General features: G+C 40.3%; 1 protein-coding gene across 3 annotated transcripts in view; it reads left to right on the plus strand.

Annotated features, from left to right (window-relative positions):
• The first annotated feature begins 90 nt into the window (after positions 1-90).
• LOC136437893 (contactin-2-like) overlaps positions 91-22,952 on the plus strand; it is a 26,244-nt gene continuing 3,382 nt past the window's right edge. Inside the window, exons 1-26 of one of the 3 annotated variants that reach the window (XM_066432466.1) lie at positions 91-295; positions 6,610-6,683; positions 7,197-7,505; positions 7,779-7,874; positions 8,512-8,736; positions 9,193-9,289; positions 9,641-9,837; positions 10,572-10,756; positions 11,234-11,315; positions 11,646-11,790; positions 12,878-13,005; positions 13,929-14,101; positions 14,320-14,437; positions 14,732-14,914; positions 15,678-15,821; positions 16,294-16,364; positions 16,881-17,124; positions 17,735-17,843; positions 18,183-18,369; positions 19,132-19,225; positions 19,721-19,869; positions 20,361-20,388; positions 20,648-20,748; positions 21,220-21,385; positions 22,069-22,128; positions 22,394-22,595. In XM_066432466.1, the coding sequence (XP_066288563.1) occupies positions 6,632-6,683; positions 7,197-7,505; positions 7,779-7,874; positions 8,512-8,736; positions 9,193-9,289; positions 9,641-9,837; positions 10,572-10,756; positions 11,234-11,315; positions 11,646-11,790; positions 12,878-13,005; positions 13,929-14,101; positions 14,320-14,437; positions 14,732-14,914; positions 15,678-15,821; positions 16,294-16,364; positions 16,881-17,124; positions 17,735-17,843; positions 18,183-18,369; positions 19,132-19,225; positions 19,721-19,869; positions 20,361-20,388; positions 20,648-20,748; positions 21,220-21,385; positions 22,069-22,128; positions 22,394-22,595 (3,545 nt within the window). In that variant the 5' untranslated portion in view covers positions 91-295; positions 6,610-6,631. Of the gene's footprint in view, positions 296-5,333; positions 5,459-6,609; positions 6,684-7,196; positions 7,506-7,778; positions 7,875-8,511; positions 8,737-9,192; positions 9,290-9,640; positions 9,838-10,571; positions 10,757-11,233; positions 11,316-11,645; positions 11,791-12,877; positions 13,006-13,928; positions 14,102-14,319; positions 14,438-14,731; positions 14,915-15,677; positions 15,822-16,293; positions 16,365-16,880; positions 17,125-17,734; positions 17,844-18,182; positions 18,370-19,131; positions 19,226-19,720; positions 19,870-20,360; positions 20,389-20,647; positions 20,749-21,219; positions 21,386-22,068; positions 22,129-22,393; positions 22,596-22,952 lie in introns of those variants that run through there. The other 2 variants (XM_066432475.1, XM_066432480.1) reach the window with 2 other exon arrangements.

The following is a 22,952-nucleotide window of genomic DNA, read 5'->3' on the forward strand; positions in this document are numbered from 1 at the left end:
AGCCAATCATAGCACCGCATTGGTGTAGTTTCCCGAATGTCGTGTTCCTGGCCAATCAGGTGCGTCGGCGGTCTTCCATTGATCTCGGGACTGTCTGCTAGCTACCGGCGTAGAAAGGTCATACCGTTATGGGTTACGAACAACGTTCATTAGATATTCAACAGGAGCGGATACACCCAAGACAGTGTTGTGACCGGCAGTCATACACTCACGTCTTTCAAATGAGGTTCAACTAGAAGTAGTGGTGAAACAATCTGCTGAAGATTTCTTCACTGCACCGAGAACAAGATCCAAGGTAAGAACCTATCGTTAAAACCTCGTTAAAAAATTCACAAAAATCCACCCCGTGCAACAATGAACCGGTTTAGACGATGTTTTGTGTTGCATACTGGGGAGTGTTCAGTGAATCACATGCAAGCTAACGTTACAGTCTTTATTAAGCATATCGTGTTAGGGACTCTTTTAAGCATTAAGGTCATGTGAAGATCACACCCTTAACACCGACATCCCCATGTGATCCTAACGTTTTAGACAAAGAACTAAAAGACTTGGTTTTAAAAGTAGCATATCCACGAAATACAGCCAATCTTGTCGTTGTACACTTTTTAAAAAGTGTTCTTTCGGTGCTCATGTACTATTAGAATAGTGTATGTTAAACAACAGACATGATGAAGACAGGTAGCATTCTTTTAAATATGTGTTTATACAAAAGAACCCACGGTATTCAGGTAATGGGTGTGGGGGCTTCCCTTTCCGTAATTAGAGCGATAAAAGTCAGTCACAGTATTGTTGTCATGACCTTTTGCAACCAGTAACTATAAACTGTCACTTGCACGGAAGTGCGCAACATCCTCGAAGACAATGCTACCAACTAAAATAATCAAATTATGCAAGGAATGTGCTGACGTAATGTACGTTCATAAGATTCTATTATGATAAAAGTTCATGTAACATATTCGAGTTAGCATCCGCACTATGACAGTTCCAATGAGAAATGATTTGTACGTGACTTTTCAAAGTTATAAAATGATTTGTTTTAAACTTAAGTTCGACGTGCGTTAACGTGTCACCTTTATAGCGTGGGAAGATCTTCAAACATTCCGACAAGAGGTCTTCTGTGTTTGGGAAGAGGGGACAGCTGTCCAAACGCCTTAGTACTCTCAAGTGGTTTCTCCTCCAATCGTTACGGTTGTTTGAAGTGAGAATCGCTTGATCAGAAATTCTTAAATTTGAGTGTTACGAATGTGTTGCATTTTTTTCCCCTAAAAATCTATTCAAAGTTGAAATTCTGAGGCATCTGTGAGATATAGATGGAAATCGTTAACTTTTAAACTTTTAATTATCTTTGAGTGCCTGCTTAAAGGCAGACGTTATCCTCTTGAGCGATAACAACTATGCTGTGCATTACCTTGTAGGTCCAAACATTCTTCTCGGCTTAGGCTACTTACTTTGGGCTAAACGACCATACGCTATGCACTAAATATAACTGACTTTTCTTTTCTAACTAAATGAAAGTTAACAGATTAAAGTATCATTCAGAAGCATGTGTGGGAACACTATGTAAACCCAGAGCGAAGTGTTCCGCCTTAAAGCTGTGGCCAACTAGAGCATGAAAACAAAAACACGGCGAGAAGACGCTACAAAAGTATATCATCTTTCCGCCCCCACACCTGCAGTTTTGCAGAGCGTTAAGAAAGTTAAACGATGACCTATTTCTAACAATGGCAGTGATGTCGTGTGACATTTTCACTTAAATGCCTGAAACGTCTAGAACTTCGCTCGAAGTTATCTATTTATAATTCAAGATTCCCAATTTTGCTTCTTGAGTCCTGCTGCGAAGTGATCGTTCCACATTTTGTTTGATCTAAGATTAATCTAATCATCGTCTCATTAACACCTTCACTACGTTTACACAACAGGTTGACACCGGTTTGGCCAGCTCGGAAGTCCTACTCTCCAAGCAGAGGTGCGGCTCCGGCTTGTTTTTGTCGCCAAGCCAAACATAAAGAAAACGGGACAAAATAGAAAGTCCGACAACAACGCATAAAAAGACGTCAAAACAAGCCGAAACCGACCTCTGTTTGGAGAGTACAGAAGCCCACAAAGTTTTCCCTACATACCTGATACGTTGTTAACACTCCCCCTTGGGCTTAAATTTCAAGGCCAAAAGTTTGTTTAAGAAACGAATTAGCAAGATAAAATCAAACACTTTATCATCATGTGCATTTCTCGAAGGACTTCTAGTCTTTAAAAGAATTGCAGGCATTTCGTCATTTTGGTGTACAGGAATCATTCTCCCGAAACACTGCTGTTGTCCGTCTATAAGTATCCTTGTGCATGTGTTTGTTTTCTTCTCTTTAGCTCAGATGAACCTAGTAATGCTGAGCTATCTGTTCTCTTGAAGATCCGTTTTAAAACATCTAGCCGATGGATACGCCCAAAGAGCACAGTGTGGCTTCTGTATTCCTCATCAATCAAGTCACTCGAGCATAGACATTTGCATTTGTCATGGTGTACCAACGAAATCAAAGAAGAAGAAAAAGAGAGCAATGTGTGAGAAATAACAAGGAGTCGCAACCCAATACAAACCTGGGATATAACGGTTTCTTAACTTTCTGTGAAAAAAGAAATACTCATTACGACATCAAGAAGGTAAAACGAACAAAAATGTAAAAAATGTCTTTACAGTTTAATAATTAGACAGTGTGTTTTACAAGAAAGACAGCTTAAGTCATGAAAAATTCAGATATGTAATTAAATGTCTCACACAGTGTTTATAGGTATACAGTTAACCTTCGTTACCATGGCGATTTGACACAGACAAATCGCTTGTCCTTAGCGTGACGCTTCTTAAAGGTGACAGCGATGTTTAGTAAATCTTCTGCTCATCTTCCAACGTGTACACCTGGCCTAATGAAAACCTACATACACGTTTAGTAAACATGTCTGAGTGGGAGACACCTGTTTTGCACAACTTGTTCAACCTTTTATCTAACTGTTATAGGTTACGTTAAGTTTGATTAATATGTATGTTGCTGATCAAATGGGCGAGAGAACAATCACAATACCTAGAGTTCCCCAAACCTAGCTGCTTTGTACAACTTGTTGCCTTCGCCGTGAGGCAGAAGGGTATATTTTTGGTCCGGAATTGTGGAGTGATGGTGTTGGCGGTATAACTCTCGAAGGTAAGGTCGGATGTTGGTGATTTTTGGTAGGTAGGTTTCTGTTGAGAAGACAAAGGTCAAGTTCGAAGATGGGTCTTCTGGGGGGGGGGGGTACTGGGTACTGAAGTGGACATTTTGTGTTTGTCAATTTTCGCCATCTTTTATCGATGGAATGTACATCTAGCTGCCATAGGTTACGTTTAGTTTAACGAACATGTATGTTGTTGTTAGTCAACTTGATAGGCGACTTGAGAATAACAACAATACCTGTATGAGAGTTCCCCAAACAAAGTGATGCTTAACAAGAAAACAGATGGCTCTTTGTTTAACTCTGGCAGAATGGTCTTTCTGATAAGGCTGCATGTCTGATTGTCTAGTGATTTTAGTGTGTGGTCCTAGAATGTCTAAGCCCATTGATTGTAATCAGTTAATCTGGATTTAAGCTAAAATACAAGAAAAAAAGTTGTTTACAGTTGTCTCTTTCTTGTGACCACCTCTGTGTTTGACAATCACAATAACCTCGGACCCACTACATTCCCCACTACTGTAAATGCAGAAATGTTCGCGGTGGTTTTATGTTCGCGGTTTTCGCGGTGAACTCTTCAGCGCGAACTCAAAAAGCCACCGCGAAAATATTTTTCCACCTATGGCTGTAGCGCTACTACTGTTTCAAACGCGAACACGCAATTATCTCCCTACCGTGAAATAAAAACCCCGCGAACATTTCTGCATTTACAGTATGTGTTATGCTTCGGTCCCATTTCCAATCCGGGGCCCGGCCAGGCAGCTTGTTGGAACTAAAAAATATATATATAAAACACAACAAAAGACACAAAACGTAAACAAATTACTCCTAACCATATATTTGTGATATTTCTTGATATGCATTTTTTATTTTTCGTTTTCGGAAACAGCCAGACCGGAATTTGGAAATGGGACGAAAGCATTAATGTGACATGTGTAGAAACCTTCCTTCAGGCTCAAACCTATATATAAACCACATACGTTACTCTGGGCAATGGTTAAACTCTTAACGTGCCTGAAATGATTACTACCTTTTGTGATTACTAAATCACACATCTACACGAATGAGAGAGAAAAAAATTAACACCTGTAAGACAATTGGCAGTCCCTCCTTTAAGATGGAACAATCACTACCTCAGGATAGTCATTTTTTAACGATTTTAACGATTTTAGTTGGTCTAAACTGAATGTGGCTACGGTGGGAGATAGCGGTGTATGTTTGTTTTGAAGGTTTGTAGTTTATAATCGAGGGAGTTCCATAGTTTTGCTGTTCGTGGAAAAAAACTGTTACTGTAGAATGACTTTAAGGCTGGTAGTTGTACACTATAGTGAGATTAGACTATATCATAATTCCATCACTTGAGGTCTATCATAATTTTCAGGAATGAGGGGATACAATGGGAATTCAACATAAACAAAATGTTAGGTACGTTTAATCATGATGACAATCAGACGATCATAAGGGACCGACCGGGAAGCATCTTGGGGGAGGGTCGACAGGGAATACGAAATAAAACAAATCTGCTTGTCAGAAATTAATGAACACGTTGTTAGAAAACAATATTGGACTATATCGATGAAGGCTAGACACCCATGTAATAAAACAAACAAGATGATAGGCAGTCACTGACGAAAGACAACGGATGCCGTCTGAAACGTCTGACCTTTTACAAAATTACCCAGTTGTTTGAGTAACTGTTATCTTGCGAATATCGCACTATCCATGACTTAAACAAGAACAACAAGCTGCTAGGGGGCCCAAACCTACATTACTTCTTTATTACATCACAAGCTATCAGCCACCCAAAAATCAAGACCATAGCACGTCCAGGTCAAAAGATACAAAAATGGAAGTTCTGCTGCAGTACCAAGGTCACATACCAGGGGGGCCAAAATCGACCTTAAACTTCGGCTTTACAACACCTGCCCACATACCAAATATCATCGTAATCCATCAAGAGGTTCCTGAGTTATGCTGACTACAGTAGTACGGAAACACAAACAGACAAACAGACAGACAAACACACACAAAGACACACCCAAAACTATATCTCCATTTTTTAAGGAGATAACAACTCACGTCCACCCACATACTGGTTCGACTTCTACAAATTACGCTTGACGGCGAACTCTAACCTTCAACCTCGAACATACATAATTCATCACACGCCATTGTCATTTCATCGACTGAATCCAAGGTCATCCTATCTCACTTCATCCACTTCAGTATAGATATAAGATAAAAACTGCAGGTATGATAAACTTTAAAGGTATGGGACTTGTAGTTATCTCTTCTATCTGAAGATGACTCATATATTGCTAGTATAACGTTACCTCTAAACAAAGGTATGGGCGTACATTCCTAAACTATGAGGTAACCTGTGTGGGCATGGTGGGGGATATGTTATCGGGAGCGACAGGACCTAACCGGGTTTAAGGCTCACAAAGGGTACAATCAGTCGCACAGACGGGCCAAAAGGTCAAGCAATCGGTAGGTGGTCACGCCTGTGGCGACAAACGTGAAGAGTATAGAATATCCGAAATAGTCTTAATCTGATAACGTTTGTAGCTAGACCGACTATACCACAGCGATAAACATGTTAGAGTAGTGTCCCGGGGCCAGTATGTTTAAAAGCAAGGAGTGAAGACCACACAGCTAGTCATTAGAAATAATATAATAATAGTATTTACGATAATAGTCTTTATTGCATATTCCTGCCCAAAAGGGCTAAATGCACAGATGACCACACGTGGTCTATAAGAAGCATAATGCAAAACATGAATTGATAAGCAGCTACATTCTAACATTGAAAACTAAAAACAGACAAACTGTAGACTATCGCTAAACTTATGTTGATCACCTAGTAGTTTCTATATCTTTAATAACATGTCGATAGAAAATAAGGGATTTTTCTTTCATTTGGAGTATTAGTTCCACCTGGTCATACCTGGAATCTGGCAACTTCTTGTTAGATTGTAGATTTATGATAATGCCATGCGATTGAGGTTTGATAATGATAACCTTTATTGTACATTCATTCCCTACCACGGGCTAAGTACAGGCATATAGATACAAAATACATGGTAACGTTTATATGATGACACTGACTGGACTTCTAATACTAATCTAAAACAATGGATCTATAACAACTCTACTTCATAGGTTCGGCTTCTTCTCGTATCTTTGTGATGTTAGAAATATAAATTGAGATTGACTTGTCTAATATTGCATGGTCAAAACGCATAATAAAAATGAATTTCTCAATACTAGACATAATTTGAAAGTGTGGAAACATTCCCACAACATAATCAAACAAAACATAATGATAATAATAGTCTTTATTGCATATTCTTACACACATGGTCAAAACGTATGGTCAAAACGCATTTATGTCAATTAATGTGCTCTTTTTTTTAACAGATTCTGTGACACAGTAGACAGTATGGCACTCCACCTTGGAGGTCTTCTTGTGATCCTCGTATGTTATCCAGCAGGTAAGAGAAGATTAAAGTTTTGTTTGCAATGGAATGTTGGAACATGATATTCCATTATTGTATGATTGCATTCTTAGAAATAATGGGGTGGTCTTTGCAAACCTTTTGTCTTCGCACTGCTTATTCATTGACGAACAGATAGCTTTAATATTCAATGTGATATTGTCCTGCCCTGTTCATATATCTACCTATGTAGGCTAATTTGTATGACGTTACAACTCTATGCAGAAACGACACATTGTTTTACATTCCTGACACATCTACATCTATATTTGAATACTATCATCATATATTACACAGAATACCATCATCGTCATCATTACAATGTATACTGTTTTACCCATTAGAATGCACATTATTAGATCGACTGTTATTCATGTTATAGATAAGTTCCTTGAAATTGTTAAACATTATAAAATAGTCTATTGTTATGTATCTACAAATTGTTGCGCAATTAAGTTATTCTTCTTCTTCAATATCTACATTGATTGACAATGTCTCTGTCTCACACAGTGGTATGGACGCAGTTCGAGCCCAGAATCACTCTGAGTCCGACGGCGCAGATTTTTAACCCACAGGACCCCAGACAGACCGTCGTGCGATTCCAGTGTGAAGCTGAGAGCGATCCTCCGCCTCAGTACTCCTGGGAACGAGATGGCGTCCTGGTCGACATCTCAGCCGGAAACGGAAAGTACGTCATCACCGGCGGTGACCTCATCATCAACACTCCCACCAAGAGTGATGACGAGGGAGAGTACCAGTGTCTGGCACGAAATGACGTAGGAGTGGAAGTCAGCAGTCCTGCTAGCCTGATGTTTGCATGTGAGTTTTTCAAAGTCATTTTGTATTCAAAACAAGGTCTGGTTGACCGATCCTGACTGTCAATCATAATCAGCAGTTCAACCAATGATAGCATGGCAATTAACGGATCGGCCAATGTGAGTTTTTCGAAGTCTTTTTTTGTATTCAAAGCAAGGTCTGGTTGACCAATCCTGACTGTCCATCATAATTAACAGTTAAACCAATGATAGCATGGCAATTATCGGATCGGCCAATGGGAGAGTATCTGCTTAACCAATACTTTTCTTTCCACAGTTGCTGATCCGTTTGACACTGCGTCACGGAGTGGGATCACCCTACAGGCCGGGGAGTCAGCCTTCATACAGTGTAACCCGCCAGACTCCTACCCAGGTTAGCTCCTATTGTCTGTGTCCACAAGTGTTTCTTTGTAGACATCTGTTCTCTGGAAATGCAATTTCATGATATTGCAACACTTTCCAGAGTAGATTTAAATACTGTTCTGTGTATTCCTGCTGTTAACATTCCGTAAATATAGCTTCATCAGTTGGTAAGTTAATAAGGACCTGGATGAAAAGAGTCTTTGTACACAATCAAGTGTTTTATTCAATCGACGTTTCGGGTACCATCTGTCACCTTCCTCAGGGCAATTTGACTTGTACACCTTTAATTACTGTAAATGCATTTAAATTCGCATGGTCTTTATTTCGCGCTAAGGCAAAAAATTCAGTGTTCGCGGTGGTTTTAATGTCGCGAAAACGCTATAGGCACAAACTGCTACAGTATTGGACAAAATGTTCGCGGTGGTTTTAAGTTCGCGGTGAAAGGGTCGCCGCGAAAACCACGAACATAAAACCACCACGAATATTTCTGCATTTACAGTAGTAGTTTTATGGTAAATACTTTACATTTGGAACCGCATCTGTAAGCATCGACACCTAGCTGCAGTGCAAAGGAGGATGGTGACACTTGGTTGTGTACAAACTACAAAGACTGTTTTTATTTATCGTTGATATCATATCTTCTCTAGGACTATCCTTTAGCTGGTACAGAGACAGTCCTTCCAACATCGTCGACAACACGCATCGGGTTTTCATCTCGGACAAGACCGGCGACCTGTACATCTCCTACGTCACGGAGACGGACAGTGGGGACTACTTCTGCTTGGTGCGGAACCTTTTGGACACCGCGCCTGATGACGTCGACATCTCTGTCAGGACAAGCCAACCCACAAGACTCACGGTCTCTAGCGGTGGTAAGAAACATGCCTTTTCGTCAATTGCTTATTCCGACGACGAACAATTCAAACGAACACGAAGAACATACAACATACAATCACTTCAACATAGCTTTCGTAGGTACACAGCCTTATTCTTTCTCTCCCAATAGTGGCAAGGTAGAGTTATGCAAATGAAGACCTGATTTGCATAATTAATGAGAAAAGACTAATTCCATATTGGTAGATAACTGAAATGTCATACTTGTGACATTTGGAAGTTATGTGACAGTGAACATAGTTCAATATAAATTATGCAAATGTAGGCCTAATATGCATAATATGTATTTCATGGAGATTTTTCGTGTTTGTTTCATAGGAGTTCAGGAAGAACTAGCGTTGAGCCCGCGGGCACACCACGGACAGATTTTCTACTTGAGTATCAAACTTTAGTATCAAAGTTAAGCATAAAGTTATTTTCTTCCTTTGTTTTAGATCCAACCCAAAGAGCGGCCACCATCGCTCTCAACGCTGAAGACGAAGACGTACTGAAAGGCCAGACTGAGACACTGAACTGCTTTGCCAACGGATAGTAAGTTTTGAAGATGGCGCTGCAAATATTAGAAACCATCAATCTTCAATACAAACAAATGTTCGAAAACTGAACGGGCTATTTGTTATACATGCATTCAGTGGTAATGTGCAGTCTCATTCTTATGTTGTTCCGTATGACTCTTTAAAGATTCAGTTGCAAAGGTCTTTTACCAGCATAACCTCCGGATGTCCTGTTTCGTCCGAAAAATCTAAACAATTTGCAATATTTTGAATAAGTCACTGTAGCAAACTGTACATGATTCAGGGAGGCACAAATTTGTGATTTGAATAAATACTACTCATTTGGTATTTAAAAAAATGATCATCCCCTTTCTATAATCTATTTCAGCCCTCGACCAAACATCTTCTGGGCTCGTGTGGATGACTTCGGAAATGACGTCGCCCTTCCGAGACGATCTCGTTTCCACAACTGGAACCACATCTTCATCCTACCGGAAGTGACCGAAGAGGATTCTGGTATCTACAGATGTACGGCGGAGAACAGTTTTGGTACTGCAGTCACTGAGGCGAGAATAATAGTCAGAGGTAAGAGCACTGATGTTTTATTGTGATGATTATTGTATGATGTTATAAATATTAATACAGTAGAATCCACTTAATTGCACAACGGTTAAACGCACACTCCATTTAATTGCACCGAATCCCCAAATCCCAAACCGGTTCCAATTCACTCATTGTTAGTGACTCCTCATTGTCACCGATGCCGGATAACTCACCAAAATATGTCAAACATCTAACCAAAAAAGGTTGGCTAACTATTGGCAAACGCGGTACAAATGAGCTGATAACAGCCTGTGTAGAGGCACAATACCACGAATTTAATTGTGAAGAATCTCTTAACACTTGGAAGACAAATGTTTTTCCTTCCCTCTGTTTATTTCCTTCTTGTCTGTTATGAGAACTTTTTGAAGATATCTTTAGTAAAGACCAATGCGAGTTTTAGTGGTATAAGTTACTTGGACGACGAAGCTCCCGATCATTTTGGTCGCCGCTGTCTCTCACTGTAAATTTGGGAGTTTTCACGGTGGTTTAATGTTTGCGATTTTCATGGTAACCTATTCACAACCGATCTAATTTTTTAAACGTGAAAATGCTTGTTATATCTTCTACCCGCATTCTAGTACCATTTCGTTTCAACTGCGAACTAAAAAACACCGCGAACACTCCATTTCCTCCCTACCGCGAAATCAAATCCCCGCGAACTTGACGGTATTCGCATACTTTTTTTAGTACATTGACATTTCTTTTTTTTCTGTCAGCACCACCCGTCCTCCAGCCATTGCCAGACCGGGACCTTGTTGAGGGGTCCAGAGTGAACTGGACATGTAAAGCCACGGGGTCTGAGCCCATTACCTACACTTGGTACGGTATCCAACAAGACCCCTTGCAGACCGCCGGTCGTATTGTTGTAGGAGCGAACACGCTGACCATCAACAATGTCCGGGTAAGTAGACATTGGTACTCAGATCTGCAAAATTACAGATTTGCGTAGCAAAACCTTTGTTGAATCCGATGGCATGTGTGGTGGCCGCCATCTTGAATTGTGACGTCACAGGGTCGCCATACCATTTTATTGGGAGGGGTATTTTTTGGGGTCGCTAGCGTTCTCTCTATTTTTAACAAATCGGCACACAACTATCACACATTCAACTCAAAAATAAAAAGGAAAATTCAATACCAATTCATATTTATAAAAAGATCCCGTAATCGCTAAACTATCATAGCAAACCTGAAGTATATGTAGCACAAATATTTAACTCTAGTTTTGCATAATTTATTTCCTTTTATCTTTCAGCGATTCCCTTGAACGTTTATTTTTACAACCTTAAACCACACCATAGATAAGACGTAGACAAGACAGTCAAAAGATATATTACAGGGCTGGCTTTCGCTTAAATTTCATCTATCTGTTTATCTACAGGCAAGTGACCTTGGCCGCTACCAGTGCGTGGCCCAAAACCAGTGGGGTTCAACGCAGTCGTCAGCGAAATTGCATATTGGAGGTAAGATATTGCCCTTTGACAAACTTTAATTTAAGCACATTTTGATTTGTGGAATGCGACTATCTAATATTCTAAAACCCACGACATTGGCGACCTCATTGTGCCCTAAATTGGATTTTTGTTACCATTGACTTTACAATAGAAAAATCATGCAAAACGTACAAGTATTACTAGAAAGACAACAAAACACACAAAGCGTAATAAGATCCGTTTTTTTATCGATGAAATTCGTTGATCGAGGTGACAAATCGCTCGGTCGCATCGAGGTCGCCAACGTGTCGCGGGTCCAGTGAGAGGGGGGCTTAACCTCATCTTCTTTCTCTGTTGAAGATGTGATTCCAGCTTGGCTGACGCCTATCGGTACGTACTACGCTGTGCCGGGGTCTAGCGTTACCATGACAACACGATGGGAGGCAGACCCAGACCCTACCTTCCGGTGGACTAAGGATGGGCGTCCGATTAACTCAGGAGGAAGGTCAGTGTGAGATAGGGGTGGCAGCAAATGATTAAAACGATTAAGAAACATATAGTCAAATAGTCCATGGGCCAGGTCCCTCAAAATAGCAACTTTGTACCAAACAGAGGGACAAAGGGTGACTTACTTTTTTGGTTGATTCCTCTACTTTATCATTATGCATGATAATCATGTAAAATGTGCAGCTTTTTAGGAATTATCACGTGAAATGGTGACGTCACTCAAATCCATAAAACGACCAAAAATCATCTTTAGCAAGTTATTCAATGTGGTTTGAGTAACTATTAACCATATTTCATGAGTATTTCTATACATTTAGATCATACAAAGACCTGTTAAGTACATTTGAAGCCATTTTGAAGTTAAATTAGGCAGAATTCTATCATGGTTGCCATGGAAACGGTAAGAAATAATATTCTCTCACAGGAAAGTTACTAAAAAAGCCTTTTTGGGATGCTTATGAATACCAGTTATCATCAAGACTAGACCAATTGCACTAAACGATCCATAACTAATAAAAGGGCTCTTAAAATTATTCTAGCTAGGTAAGAAATAAGTAGAAGTTATTTTACCTAAAATGGAACATATAGCTAAAGATCATAAAAATACATGCATGTGTGTGTATTCTACGTTTTTGTAGCTTATACTACATTGACTATTTGCAAATTAGACACAATTCACACACAGTCAAAAATATGTCAAGTGACTACCTTTACATAAGACCCATCTGGCCAATGTTACAGCTTTTATTTGTGGTCCCTTAGATGATTTTCCCATTGACACAAGCAATAAGAGTTCTGCCCATAGTGACTACCTGTCCACATAGACCAGATTTCTTGGGCAGTTCTGGGTACATATCGAATAGTGCAGTGGTTGATTTTTTAGCTTTTACCCCTAGTCAATATAACGCACGGTCGTATTGTTGTAGGAGCAATAAAGTAAACTTTATATGACTAAAGTCTACATTACACTTTACAGGGCATAGTACGCATGCACGGACTGTTACACTTGTGGGGAGGGGGTTAAGGGATTTAACTACAATGTTTCAACTACTATAACATTTTCATTATTCGTTTTCATATGTCAGATACACGATTACTCCTGACGGGAATTTAGTCATCAATGGCGCCACCAGCGAAGATGAGGGCGATTATTCATGCACCCTAGTGAACCGCTGGGGAACTGCAGTATCGTATGGCAACTTGACACTCATAGGTAAAAAAAAAGTTATACTTTTCAGTGGTCGTTACGGTTACCTTGCTATGCATCAAATGAATGCCAACTTTTGTTATGTGTTTTCCTTGTAAAAAATAGCAGATCACTCTACCAAAGGTGGTCATGCAGAAATGTTATCATATCTTAACACGGCAAATCCAGAATGCTTCCCTTTTGGGGCATTTTCCGTTCCTGCGGTAAGGTAGTCCTATAACCTTTTTGAATCTGTAGGGGCCGGGGAAGTGGGTTGTTATCCACTGTGTCTATATTTATAATTAGGACACCTTTATTGGAAGGCACAACCCATCCCTCTCCTCTCTCCGCCTTTTACCTTCCCAACCGAAGTCAGGTACCCATTTTACACCTGAGCTAGGAAAGCCGTGTAAAGTGCCTTGCCCAAGGACACAACGTCTAGCCAGAAAATACCAGGGATTGAATCCCGTGACCTCTCGATCCACAAGTTCCTGTAGAGAAAGGCATAATAATATGTTTTATTTGCAAGCTCTTGCCCGAGGGCTAATTGCAACATGAAACAATACGTAGAAAAGGGTATACTATACAGATAGTGCGAGTTAACATTGTTGACAAGTAGAACAGATGGCTATTCTAATAACTACCACGGAATACAATCTACGCTTCTTTGAGTTTGACTTCTTTTTTGGAAGCAGTGGAAGACGAAGTGGCCCACTTTTTTTGGAATAAGTGGGTTCGTAGAGGTTAACAGGGTTCTAGTTTTCTTTTCGTCAGTAAACGTTTGGAAATTGTGGTAAGTTTTGGTGGCTTCTTTAAAAAGCTCTTTTCTTTCCTGATCATTGAAGGGGCAGTGCAATAATAAACATTGCATTCACTTTAACGAAATCCCCCCCCCCCACACACACACACACACACATAGAATTAATCATCTGGTTGTTCCCCTGTGTTAGACCCAACCCGCATGCCGACAGGACGCGGCCCCACAGATCTCACTCTGGACACGGGCGACACCGGTGTCATACCGTGTGACGCGACCTTTGACCCGCGGCTGGACCACCAGTACCTCTGGTTCAGGAACGGACAGAAGATCGATTTTGACCTTGAAAGTGAAAACTATGAGCGGGTGAAACTTTCAATAAGCTCTACTTAAAACGAATAACGACGTCATCTAGAAACTAAATTAGAAGAACAAAGTTTGCGATTGGTATTTATAAGGTCTTATTTATTAGTATCAATAGCCTGGTATAACTGGTCTCAGACCATGTAGGCATAACACACGTTGCATCGCATGACCGTATCTGATAGAAAATGTCAATATCAAGTTGCTTTTTTGTTTCTAAGGTGGAAAGTGGCGGTCTTCGGATTAAGAACGCCTTCCTTGCCCAAGACGCGACCTTTACCTGCTCAGCTGAAACACCCATCGACAAGGAAGATGGAGTCGCTAACGTGAACATCATAGGCATGCTATAAATATACTACAAACAGAATGCATTGAAGTGTAAAAGAAGCGATAGTACATTAGTAGACATAATGCTTAAGCCGAATCTGATATATTTATCCCAGCTGTATGTTTGGAGTGACCTTCCGGTTGTTTGTTTTCTTGTTATTTGTTTGCGCACGGACAGTCCAGCTTAACCAATCTTTTACAATATATATTTTTCTTCATACAAAGCAAATCTTGCATTGAAGAATAATCATTAAAACTGTTCTCTCTGCATTCATCGAAGAATTATACATATTACTGTGTTTTCAGCGCCAAATCATCCCCCTGTTGGTGTCGAGGCGACTAATTTAGACACGACGACAGGAGACCTTCTCTGGCATCCGTCCAGCGACAACGGAGCGCCCCCTGGCGAATACTCGGTTGAAGCCATGTCGGACCACGAACCCGCGTGGGGAGAGGTGCAGAGGGGACCAATATCCGAGCTTCAATCAGGTAGCTTTTTTTTAAACGAACTCGCTTAGTGCTAGGCCACTCATCGAAGCACTGAACTTATTGTCACTGTAGCAGCATCTCTTCACCCTAGGTCAGAAACATCAATGCTCAAGACAAGCATGACTTCACTGACCCATTAGGAGAAGCAGGAGTTACGACGGCTGCTCGGGAAATTCCCTACCCCATTTAAAATGTTTTGATCCACTCACATCGGGGCATGCCCCTACTCTTTTTCGAAAGATGTGGTGCGTTCTTTTACGTGCTCAATGTGTGACTCTCCTCAAACCCGGAACCTCCATTTAACGTCATATCCGAGGGACGTCCCTAGACAAAGCTTGGTACTCATTTACACCTGAGTAAAGTTTTACAATGTGTACATATTTGTGTACCTAGCGTGTGTTAGTAGCACAAGATTGCTTTTTCTTTGCCCTTTTGCTAAAGAAGGTTAGGGTGCTGTAATATCAATGTAATGATATGCTAGGTTAGAAAACAGTCAAAAAAGGAAATAGACCTCTTCATCAAATTAAGAAAGGAGCCAGGTTTTGAGAGGGTTTTCAAAAATAATAGCTTATATATATATATATATATATATACTGTTTGGTGGGTAACGTCAGTCAGAATGTCTTACAGAGCCTATCTTTAGGCAAATTTAAAACACTGTAAACCTTGAGATTATTCAAATAAATATGGCAGCATACACCCTTTCAATAGTTTAATCGTAACGGTTTGATGACCAACCTCTTCTCTGTTCTGCCCGATGTAGCACCTGACCCGGACGCGCGTTCTCTCTTAAAACTGAGGAATCTCTCACCCTGGACCTGCTATAACTTCCGGGTCATGACCATCAACAGCCTCGGTATCAGCACACCGAGTTCACAGTCTAACAGGGAATGCACCGGGATAGCGCGTGAGTAGAGAAATGGTAGACAATACACTTCACCTTGAAGTTGCTTATCCAATTTTCAAGATAAAGGTAATCCAAAACAGTGTACAGCCATGTATAGATGTTTTCAGTTATAATGGATTGTGTTATCATATTATTCTACGCAGAGGCTTGCCAGCAGTCTATATAATATAACTTGGGGAGGCTCTGCTAAACCGGGCTGAGGTTTCCACTTTTGTGGGCGCGGCCTATAACCAGCTGTCAATCAATCAATCAATCAATCAATCAATCAGAGAATCAGCTTTATCTAAAGAAAACAGGTGATTCTCTGATTGACTGACAGCTGTTTGCTTTATAGACTACGCCCGCAAAAGTGGAAACCTCAGGCCGGTTTAGCACAACCACACACCGGCTTATGGTATACAGTTTAGGTCGAGGGCAAGGCCCTGCGTAGGATAATGTATTTTCATTGGTTTATTTTGTAACCTTCTTCCAGCCCCGACTGTTGCCCCGACAAACCTTGGGGGAGGTGGTGGTCTTGCAGGAGACACCATCATGAGATGGGATGTAAGTTATTATCAGTCATCTTAGTTACAAGAATATTCCTCTAACAGTGACTTAAAACGGTAGCGAAATACGCATTTTGCTACCTTTTTAAGTCACTGTTAGAGGAATATTCTTGTAACTATTATTATACGTGACTGATGAACCTCTTCAACGACAGTCATCTTAGATGGTTAGAACAATGCACTGATTCTCGGTCAAAAAGCGGTTAAGTTTGAAATATCAATGACAATGACCGTTCACTTGATATGGCAGACTTGTTATACCTGAAGTCAAACTCCTAAAAAAAAAATTGGCTAGAGGCAAAGTAAAGTATTAAGACGTTTCGTTATATATCAGCATATGTTCAACATAAATTAGTATCAAGATGTTCTTTAATCATTCCAAAGCTAGAATTTTTAAGAATTGTACTACTAGTACTGTACAGTTATCTTCCTTCGTATAAGTCTTTAAAAGAATCTTAAAAGTTTTAAGATACTTGTTTGCGCACTGATCAGACCAGTCTATTTCTCTCCTAAGCCGTTACAACCTAAAGACTGGAACGCTCCGTGGGTTGGCTACAGGCTCCGCCACCGCTCTATAGCGCAGGCATCGGGAGACTGGACAGAACAACTGTTGAACGACTCCCAGGCAAGCTTCTTTGCCAGGAGTTCGCCTCAAGCTCCCGCCGGGCTAAACGAGCCTTACGAGGCCAAAATCCGGGCATTCAACGCAGCCGGTGACGGCCCGGAAACATCATGGACCGTGTATTCTTCGGCAGGAAGTATGTTGCTTCACAATTTTAGTACGATTTATCCTAGTCGTCACCTAGATGTTTTGAACAAATCATTACCAACGTTGTCTACGCCTTGATATCAAGTAGCCTAGATGCCAGACCCCTGATCTCTATAACATCTGAAGAACTTTATTGCGCGACTATTGTAGCAGGTACAAAGTATGGCAACAATAGTTAACATTAAACAAGACATAAGTATGGAATAAAACTATTCACTACAACAAAATGACTATCTTAGGTTTTACATGATTCAAGTTGGGCTAATTATGAGTATCATTATTTTTCTAATAACAAAACAATCTTTTATATTGTATTTCCCTTTTCTAACACTGTGTGAGCTGTTGCATCTAAAGATATAGTCAAATCTAGATCTATCTGTCACATTGGGCGTCTTAAAATCTGAAGTACTTGAACATCTATTGTAAGGGTCTAAGTCAGGGGAGCTTGTTGTAGAATTTCTAGGGGCATGTTGGCCCTAGAGCCGAGGAGGTGGCCTGTGTAGGCCCTGGAAACAGTTTAGTTTGGCTTCCAGGCTAAATGTTTCATCGTAAGTTATCAGACGTAATTAACGATGCGTTTCCGTTTGATTGATTGACAGTTCCGCCGGGCGTACAGAATCTGGTTGTGACCGGAACTACGAACGACTCAGCACAGCTGCGCTGGGACAACCCCGTCTACCAGGGAGATCTGGACTATTACAACGTCAGGTGGGACACGTTTTGGACAATGTTATGGTCATGCAAAGTGATGACTATACATTTGACTGCATTTTAGACAAGCAAACTGTAAACTTACTTCTGTATCTTACTACATTAATATAGGATATAGGCAAATTGATGGGAAAATATAAATCTCTGCATTGTATGACATTTTCAAATATGTAAAGCAAAATGGAGCTTTCTTTGAAAAATACACACAAAGATCTTGGCATTGAAATGAAAGCATGGTACAAATGTAAATATGACAATGTCTATTTTCTTAAAGCATGACAGGACACAAATTTTGTTTAAAACCCTTTTTGTGACTTCCCCTTGAACTATGTGCAGGTACTGGGTCGAAATGGAAGATGGAAGGAAGAAGAGAGAAGTGGCAGAAAACAGGTACTCGTACGTACAGCTGTATCCAGAGGGGTCCCCGCAGGCCCAGGCTGGCTACCCTGCCTACACCGTCAACAACGGGAAAGTGTCCGGCATCGTGTCAAATCTGTATCCGGGAACACTTTATAACTTTCAGGTACATTTATCTTATCAATGAATGAATGAAGATCTTTATTGCACATTTCTGCCACACTAGGCTAAGTACAGGTCACAACAAAACAAAAGAACAAGTACAGTTCACGGATACAAAATAATATGACTATCTTTAGATAAATTCTACTTTTTCTCGCTTTTCGGTTATAGTAGATATAAAAGAAAAGACATGTTTTTCAATGGGAGGTTTGTCTAGTCACATTAGGAATATGACTTTTTAAATGTGTGAAGTAGGGAAATATCAATCTACGGCATTGTTGACCATCTGTCGTATTTGGAAAGCTGTGCCATTGTACACGCAAACGGGAATACAGATGACAGTGTGGTTTCTAGAATTGAAGACTTTTTTAAATACGTATATAATGTCTTTGCTGACGACTAGCTAATCTATATTGTCATGTTCTTCATGAATTTGCATGCCAGCTTTTCAACAAGGAGTCAAGGGGTTAAAGATTGCCTTGCAAAACCCGCATGTTTACCATATAACCGCCTCACACCAACCGTGGAGCCTGTCCTTGGTGCTGAATGTGCCATCCAATGTGTGAACTGTTGTTATTAATGTCATTAGTGATGTCAAATATTGTAAATGTTATGTAAATGCCATAGTTAATCATTGGGGCTTACGTTTTATGTCTAGCTTAAATACTATCTTATAAATCTCGGGTAAATACCTGGCTTTGTCAATGAATAAAAGTCTTTTGCTATTCACTATCTTACACTATTTATCATTTCTATATTTTTCTAGGTCAGCCCAAAGGCAGTTCCATACTCAGGGCCTTATACTACCACGGCACAGGGGAGAACACATCCAAATGCCCTTTTGGCTGCAGGTCGTATTGGTAGGACTTTTCACCCTTATCTTTGTATAAGCACAGACGTAAACCACTCGAAGGATGGTTACAATCGTAGAATCTATGTGATTTGAAATTTAAAAAAGATAGATTTAATTTCCAATAACTCAATACATATATCACAAGGATATATAACATAGCTTCTCACTTAAACTTGACAATCTTGATGTTTCCAACTTAGGAAGATAGATGCTGTTATAAAGCAAACATTCATTCAGTTATGATCAATATTGGACAATCTTATAGTATTTTTATACCCAGCAAATGTTGAAGTGACTGAAGATGATGATTTTTGCATTCTACCAATGTTCCCTTACAGCATTATCAGTGCAGTATATTCCTGCTACTGCTAGATACAAGTGCCTTTAGCAAAATCGTTTTGAAAAACTAACGTCATTGCTTTTCATCCTTACGTTTAAAACACATACCTTAGACGCCTCTCGTGTACATGTTTATCCTGTATGAATGTTGTGTTTTTCTCAGCGGTGGGCAGCCTGGGCTGGCTGTACGGGTTCTTCTGGTTCCTGTTCGCGCTGCTCCTGTTGCTGCTCCTCCTCCTCCTGTGCTGCTGCTGTTGTTGCTGCTGCGCTTGCTGTGGAAGAAGGAAACGGGTAAAGAAAGACAAGAAACAGGTGAGTAGTTCACACAACAACGATATGCTTATCTTTCCTGGACTGTAATAGATAAATACACAATCTTTACTGACACAAGAAAAGTACAGCGACTTTCGTGAGGTCTACTAAAACTATACATGCATGCAAACAATTGGAGACAACAAATGGATTAACCTAACGTTAACAAGTAAGTAACAAGTATATGAACAAATCAACGTGTTGAGTTTAACGTATCATTTACACTACTTATTCTAAGGTCTTAACCAAAAAAAAGTGTTCGACGTCAAGAATTGAAAATATCATACATCAAAGAGGGCACAGCGTTTTTACTAAATCATTATTTATCATATGTGAAATATAAGGGCAAAACGTCCCCAGGCCCCATATTGCCACAATATAGGTAACGTTACAGTTCATTCGGATTCGAATTACGTGAGGTTTTGAAATATTCACTAACCACTTATTCTTCCAAGTGTCAAGCACATAACTGAACATTTGTTTTCCTGTAGGGGCCGATTATAAGATACGTCGTTGACGGTAAGTTATTTTTGGTTCCTATGCATGAAAAAAAAAACGTTTAAATGTAGGAATCAATGGCATTTGCGTTGTTGTATGAATTGTTTAAATTGTCTTATTGTCGTGCAGTCGCCAAATGCCATTCGAAGACAAACCCTTAAAAACGTTTCAATGTTAGTCCATGTAGAAAATTAGAATGGTGGGTGCAATGAACGATTCCACTGACTAGTTTCAATGGCGTTTGAAATGGGATGCTTTACCAGTTATAATTTCTTTCCAGAAATGACTGTGGAACACAAGAAACAGTTGCTGAAATACAGAGAACCTATAGTCGAGCACGTCAACCCGTATCCAGTGGTGGACTACCTCGTCTTGAGAGGGGTAATGATTTTATTTTAAAACATTTCTCATTTAAAACCAATCTTTAGAGTTAACCTAATCTAGACCGGGCTTTTTGTCGGATTCCTGTGGCGTTTAACGCACGCCTCAAGAGAGCGGAGATATCAGCATTTCAACCACTACATACATGTACAGTATACAATTACAGTTTCCGAAATTCACGGGAACTGGTGTAAAAAAAAAAGAATGCAAGTGAATGTTGATAAAGGTTAGATATCCAGGTAATAAAATACGCCAAAAATAGTTACTCAACCAACTTCAAAATCTTATCCAGTTGCTTGATTAACTACTTTTGGCGTAATGTAAGTGTATAATTGACAATCGAACTCAGGACATCTAGCGCTTAAAACCTAAAGAAATGGTTGCTCTGTAGATTCGTACCAGATCAACTTGTATCTTAACTTGCTTTTAAGACACAATTTTGTCCTGATGATTTATATTATTTTCAACCAGTGCATCACGAAGTCCACCGGTGGTGAGATCAGGATGTTGGAGTCGCCCGAAGCTATCCGGCGGGTTCTGGACGTGATGCCCGCCCGGCCGGACCCCACCTTCTACCACTTCTGTGACGCCGTCCGCCTGCAGCACCCGTGGCTGGCCGACAGGCTGGAGGGGAAAGGTATCTAGTCATGTATCTTGTGGTTTAGTATTAGCATGGGAAAGAGTCGCATCGTCCTATCGGACGGGGACGTAAAGCCGGTGGCACCGTATTATGCTTCGGTCCCATTTCAAATCCGAGGCCCGACTGGGCTGCTTACGAAAACGAACACATCAATAAAATACAACATATATGGCCAGGGGTAATCTTTTTACGTTTTGTATTTTTTGTTTGTCTTTTGTATCATATTTTTCGTTACCACAAGCTGCCCGGCCGGGCCACGGATTGGAAATGGGACCGAAGCATAAGGAAGCTTATGGCGTAAAACCTCTGCACGTAAAAGAACCCAACACACATAGGGGTGACCCGGTGTGCTTGGCTGGAAAACGCGAGCCATGCATGGGAAAGCCTCATTGCACTACAAGCTAACGAAAAATGTCCATGCTTCTACCTCAGTTTGAGGTCGCCCGTTTTTCCTTTACCGTTTAGTATCTGTGCTATACCGTAGATCGGTACGGGTGGTTTCGTATACATGTACATGCCAGCAGCAAAATTTATCAACATGCCCCACCCAAAAATGAAACGCTATCTTCAGCTAATATGGCCATAGTCTGAATATCAATTGTAATACATGGGTGCAGATTGGTTGGGATAATATCTTGGGATAATATCTCTATTCTAATTAGTACCTCTATATTCTCCAGTCAGCAGAGTGAATAGCAGCTCATCAGACATCCCAACCATCAGGTTCGAGGATACTGTTGGTAAGTTGTACTTACAGCTGCACCATTGTTTCACTTATTTGGTAATACATGTATAATGTAATATTTTTTTTATGTCAGATACTTTGGTTTTGTATCAATTTATAGTTTACGTAACCTTATTGTTATCTCTTGTAACTTTGATTGCGTTTGATATCAATAACTTTTCCCCCAGGGCTCATTGAAAATTGCGAGTTGGGAACATGATTTCCCCTGGTTAATCAAGAACAAACAAACAAACAAATGTCTCTCTCATGTTGTTCTGTAGACATGCCAGCGGCTGGAGCTACAGAAAGCTCGGCTCTCCTCAGTACGGGACGTCCCGTAGATCCGGGTCAAATGAACCCTGCCGCAGTGGATCACGGGATAGGAATCCAGACAAATTACACTGACGTCACCTTCACCAACATGACCAACGTCACCAACGTGACTAACGTCAGGAACGTCACTAACGTCATGTCCACCGTCACGTGAGTCATGACGTCGATATCTATTATTTTTAAACCTTATGGACCTAGTTACAAGAATATTCATCAGTCAGTGACTTATAAAAGGTAACGAGATACGCACCTCCAAATTTTCGATGTCTACTGTGCATCTTGATCACGGAATGACCTAATCTCGCGAGAACACGAGACTAGGACGAGACTATGGACCTAGCTTTCCAATACTGATCGTAAACTTACGTCGATGAAGGTTCTATAGACATACAGGTAATGAGACTTATTCAACATAAAAGTTACTCAAGGAACTCGATAATTTTATGAATTTATGATTAGGCCATGTTGATTTGATTATACGGATGACATCCGCACGAGCATCAATTT

Source organism: Branchiostoma lanceolatum, chromosome 1, assembly GCF_035083965.1.
Source record: "Branchiostoma lanceolatum isolate klBraLanc5 chromosome 1, klBraLanc5.hap2, whole genome shotgun sequence".
Classification (NCBI taxonomy): domain Eukaryota; kingdom Metazoa; phylum Chordata; class Leptocardii; order Amphioxiformes; family Branchiostomatidae; genus Branchiostoma; species Branchiostoma lanceolatum.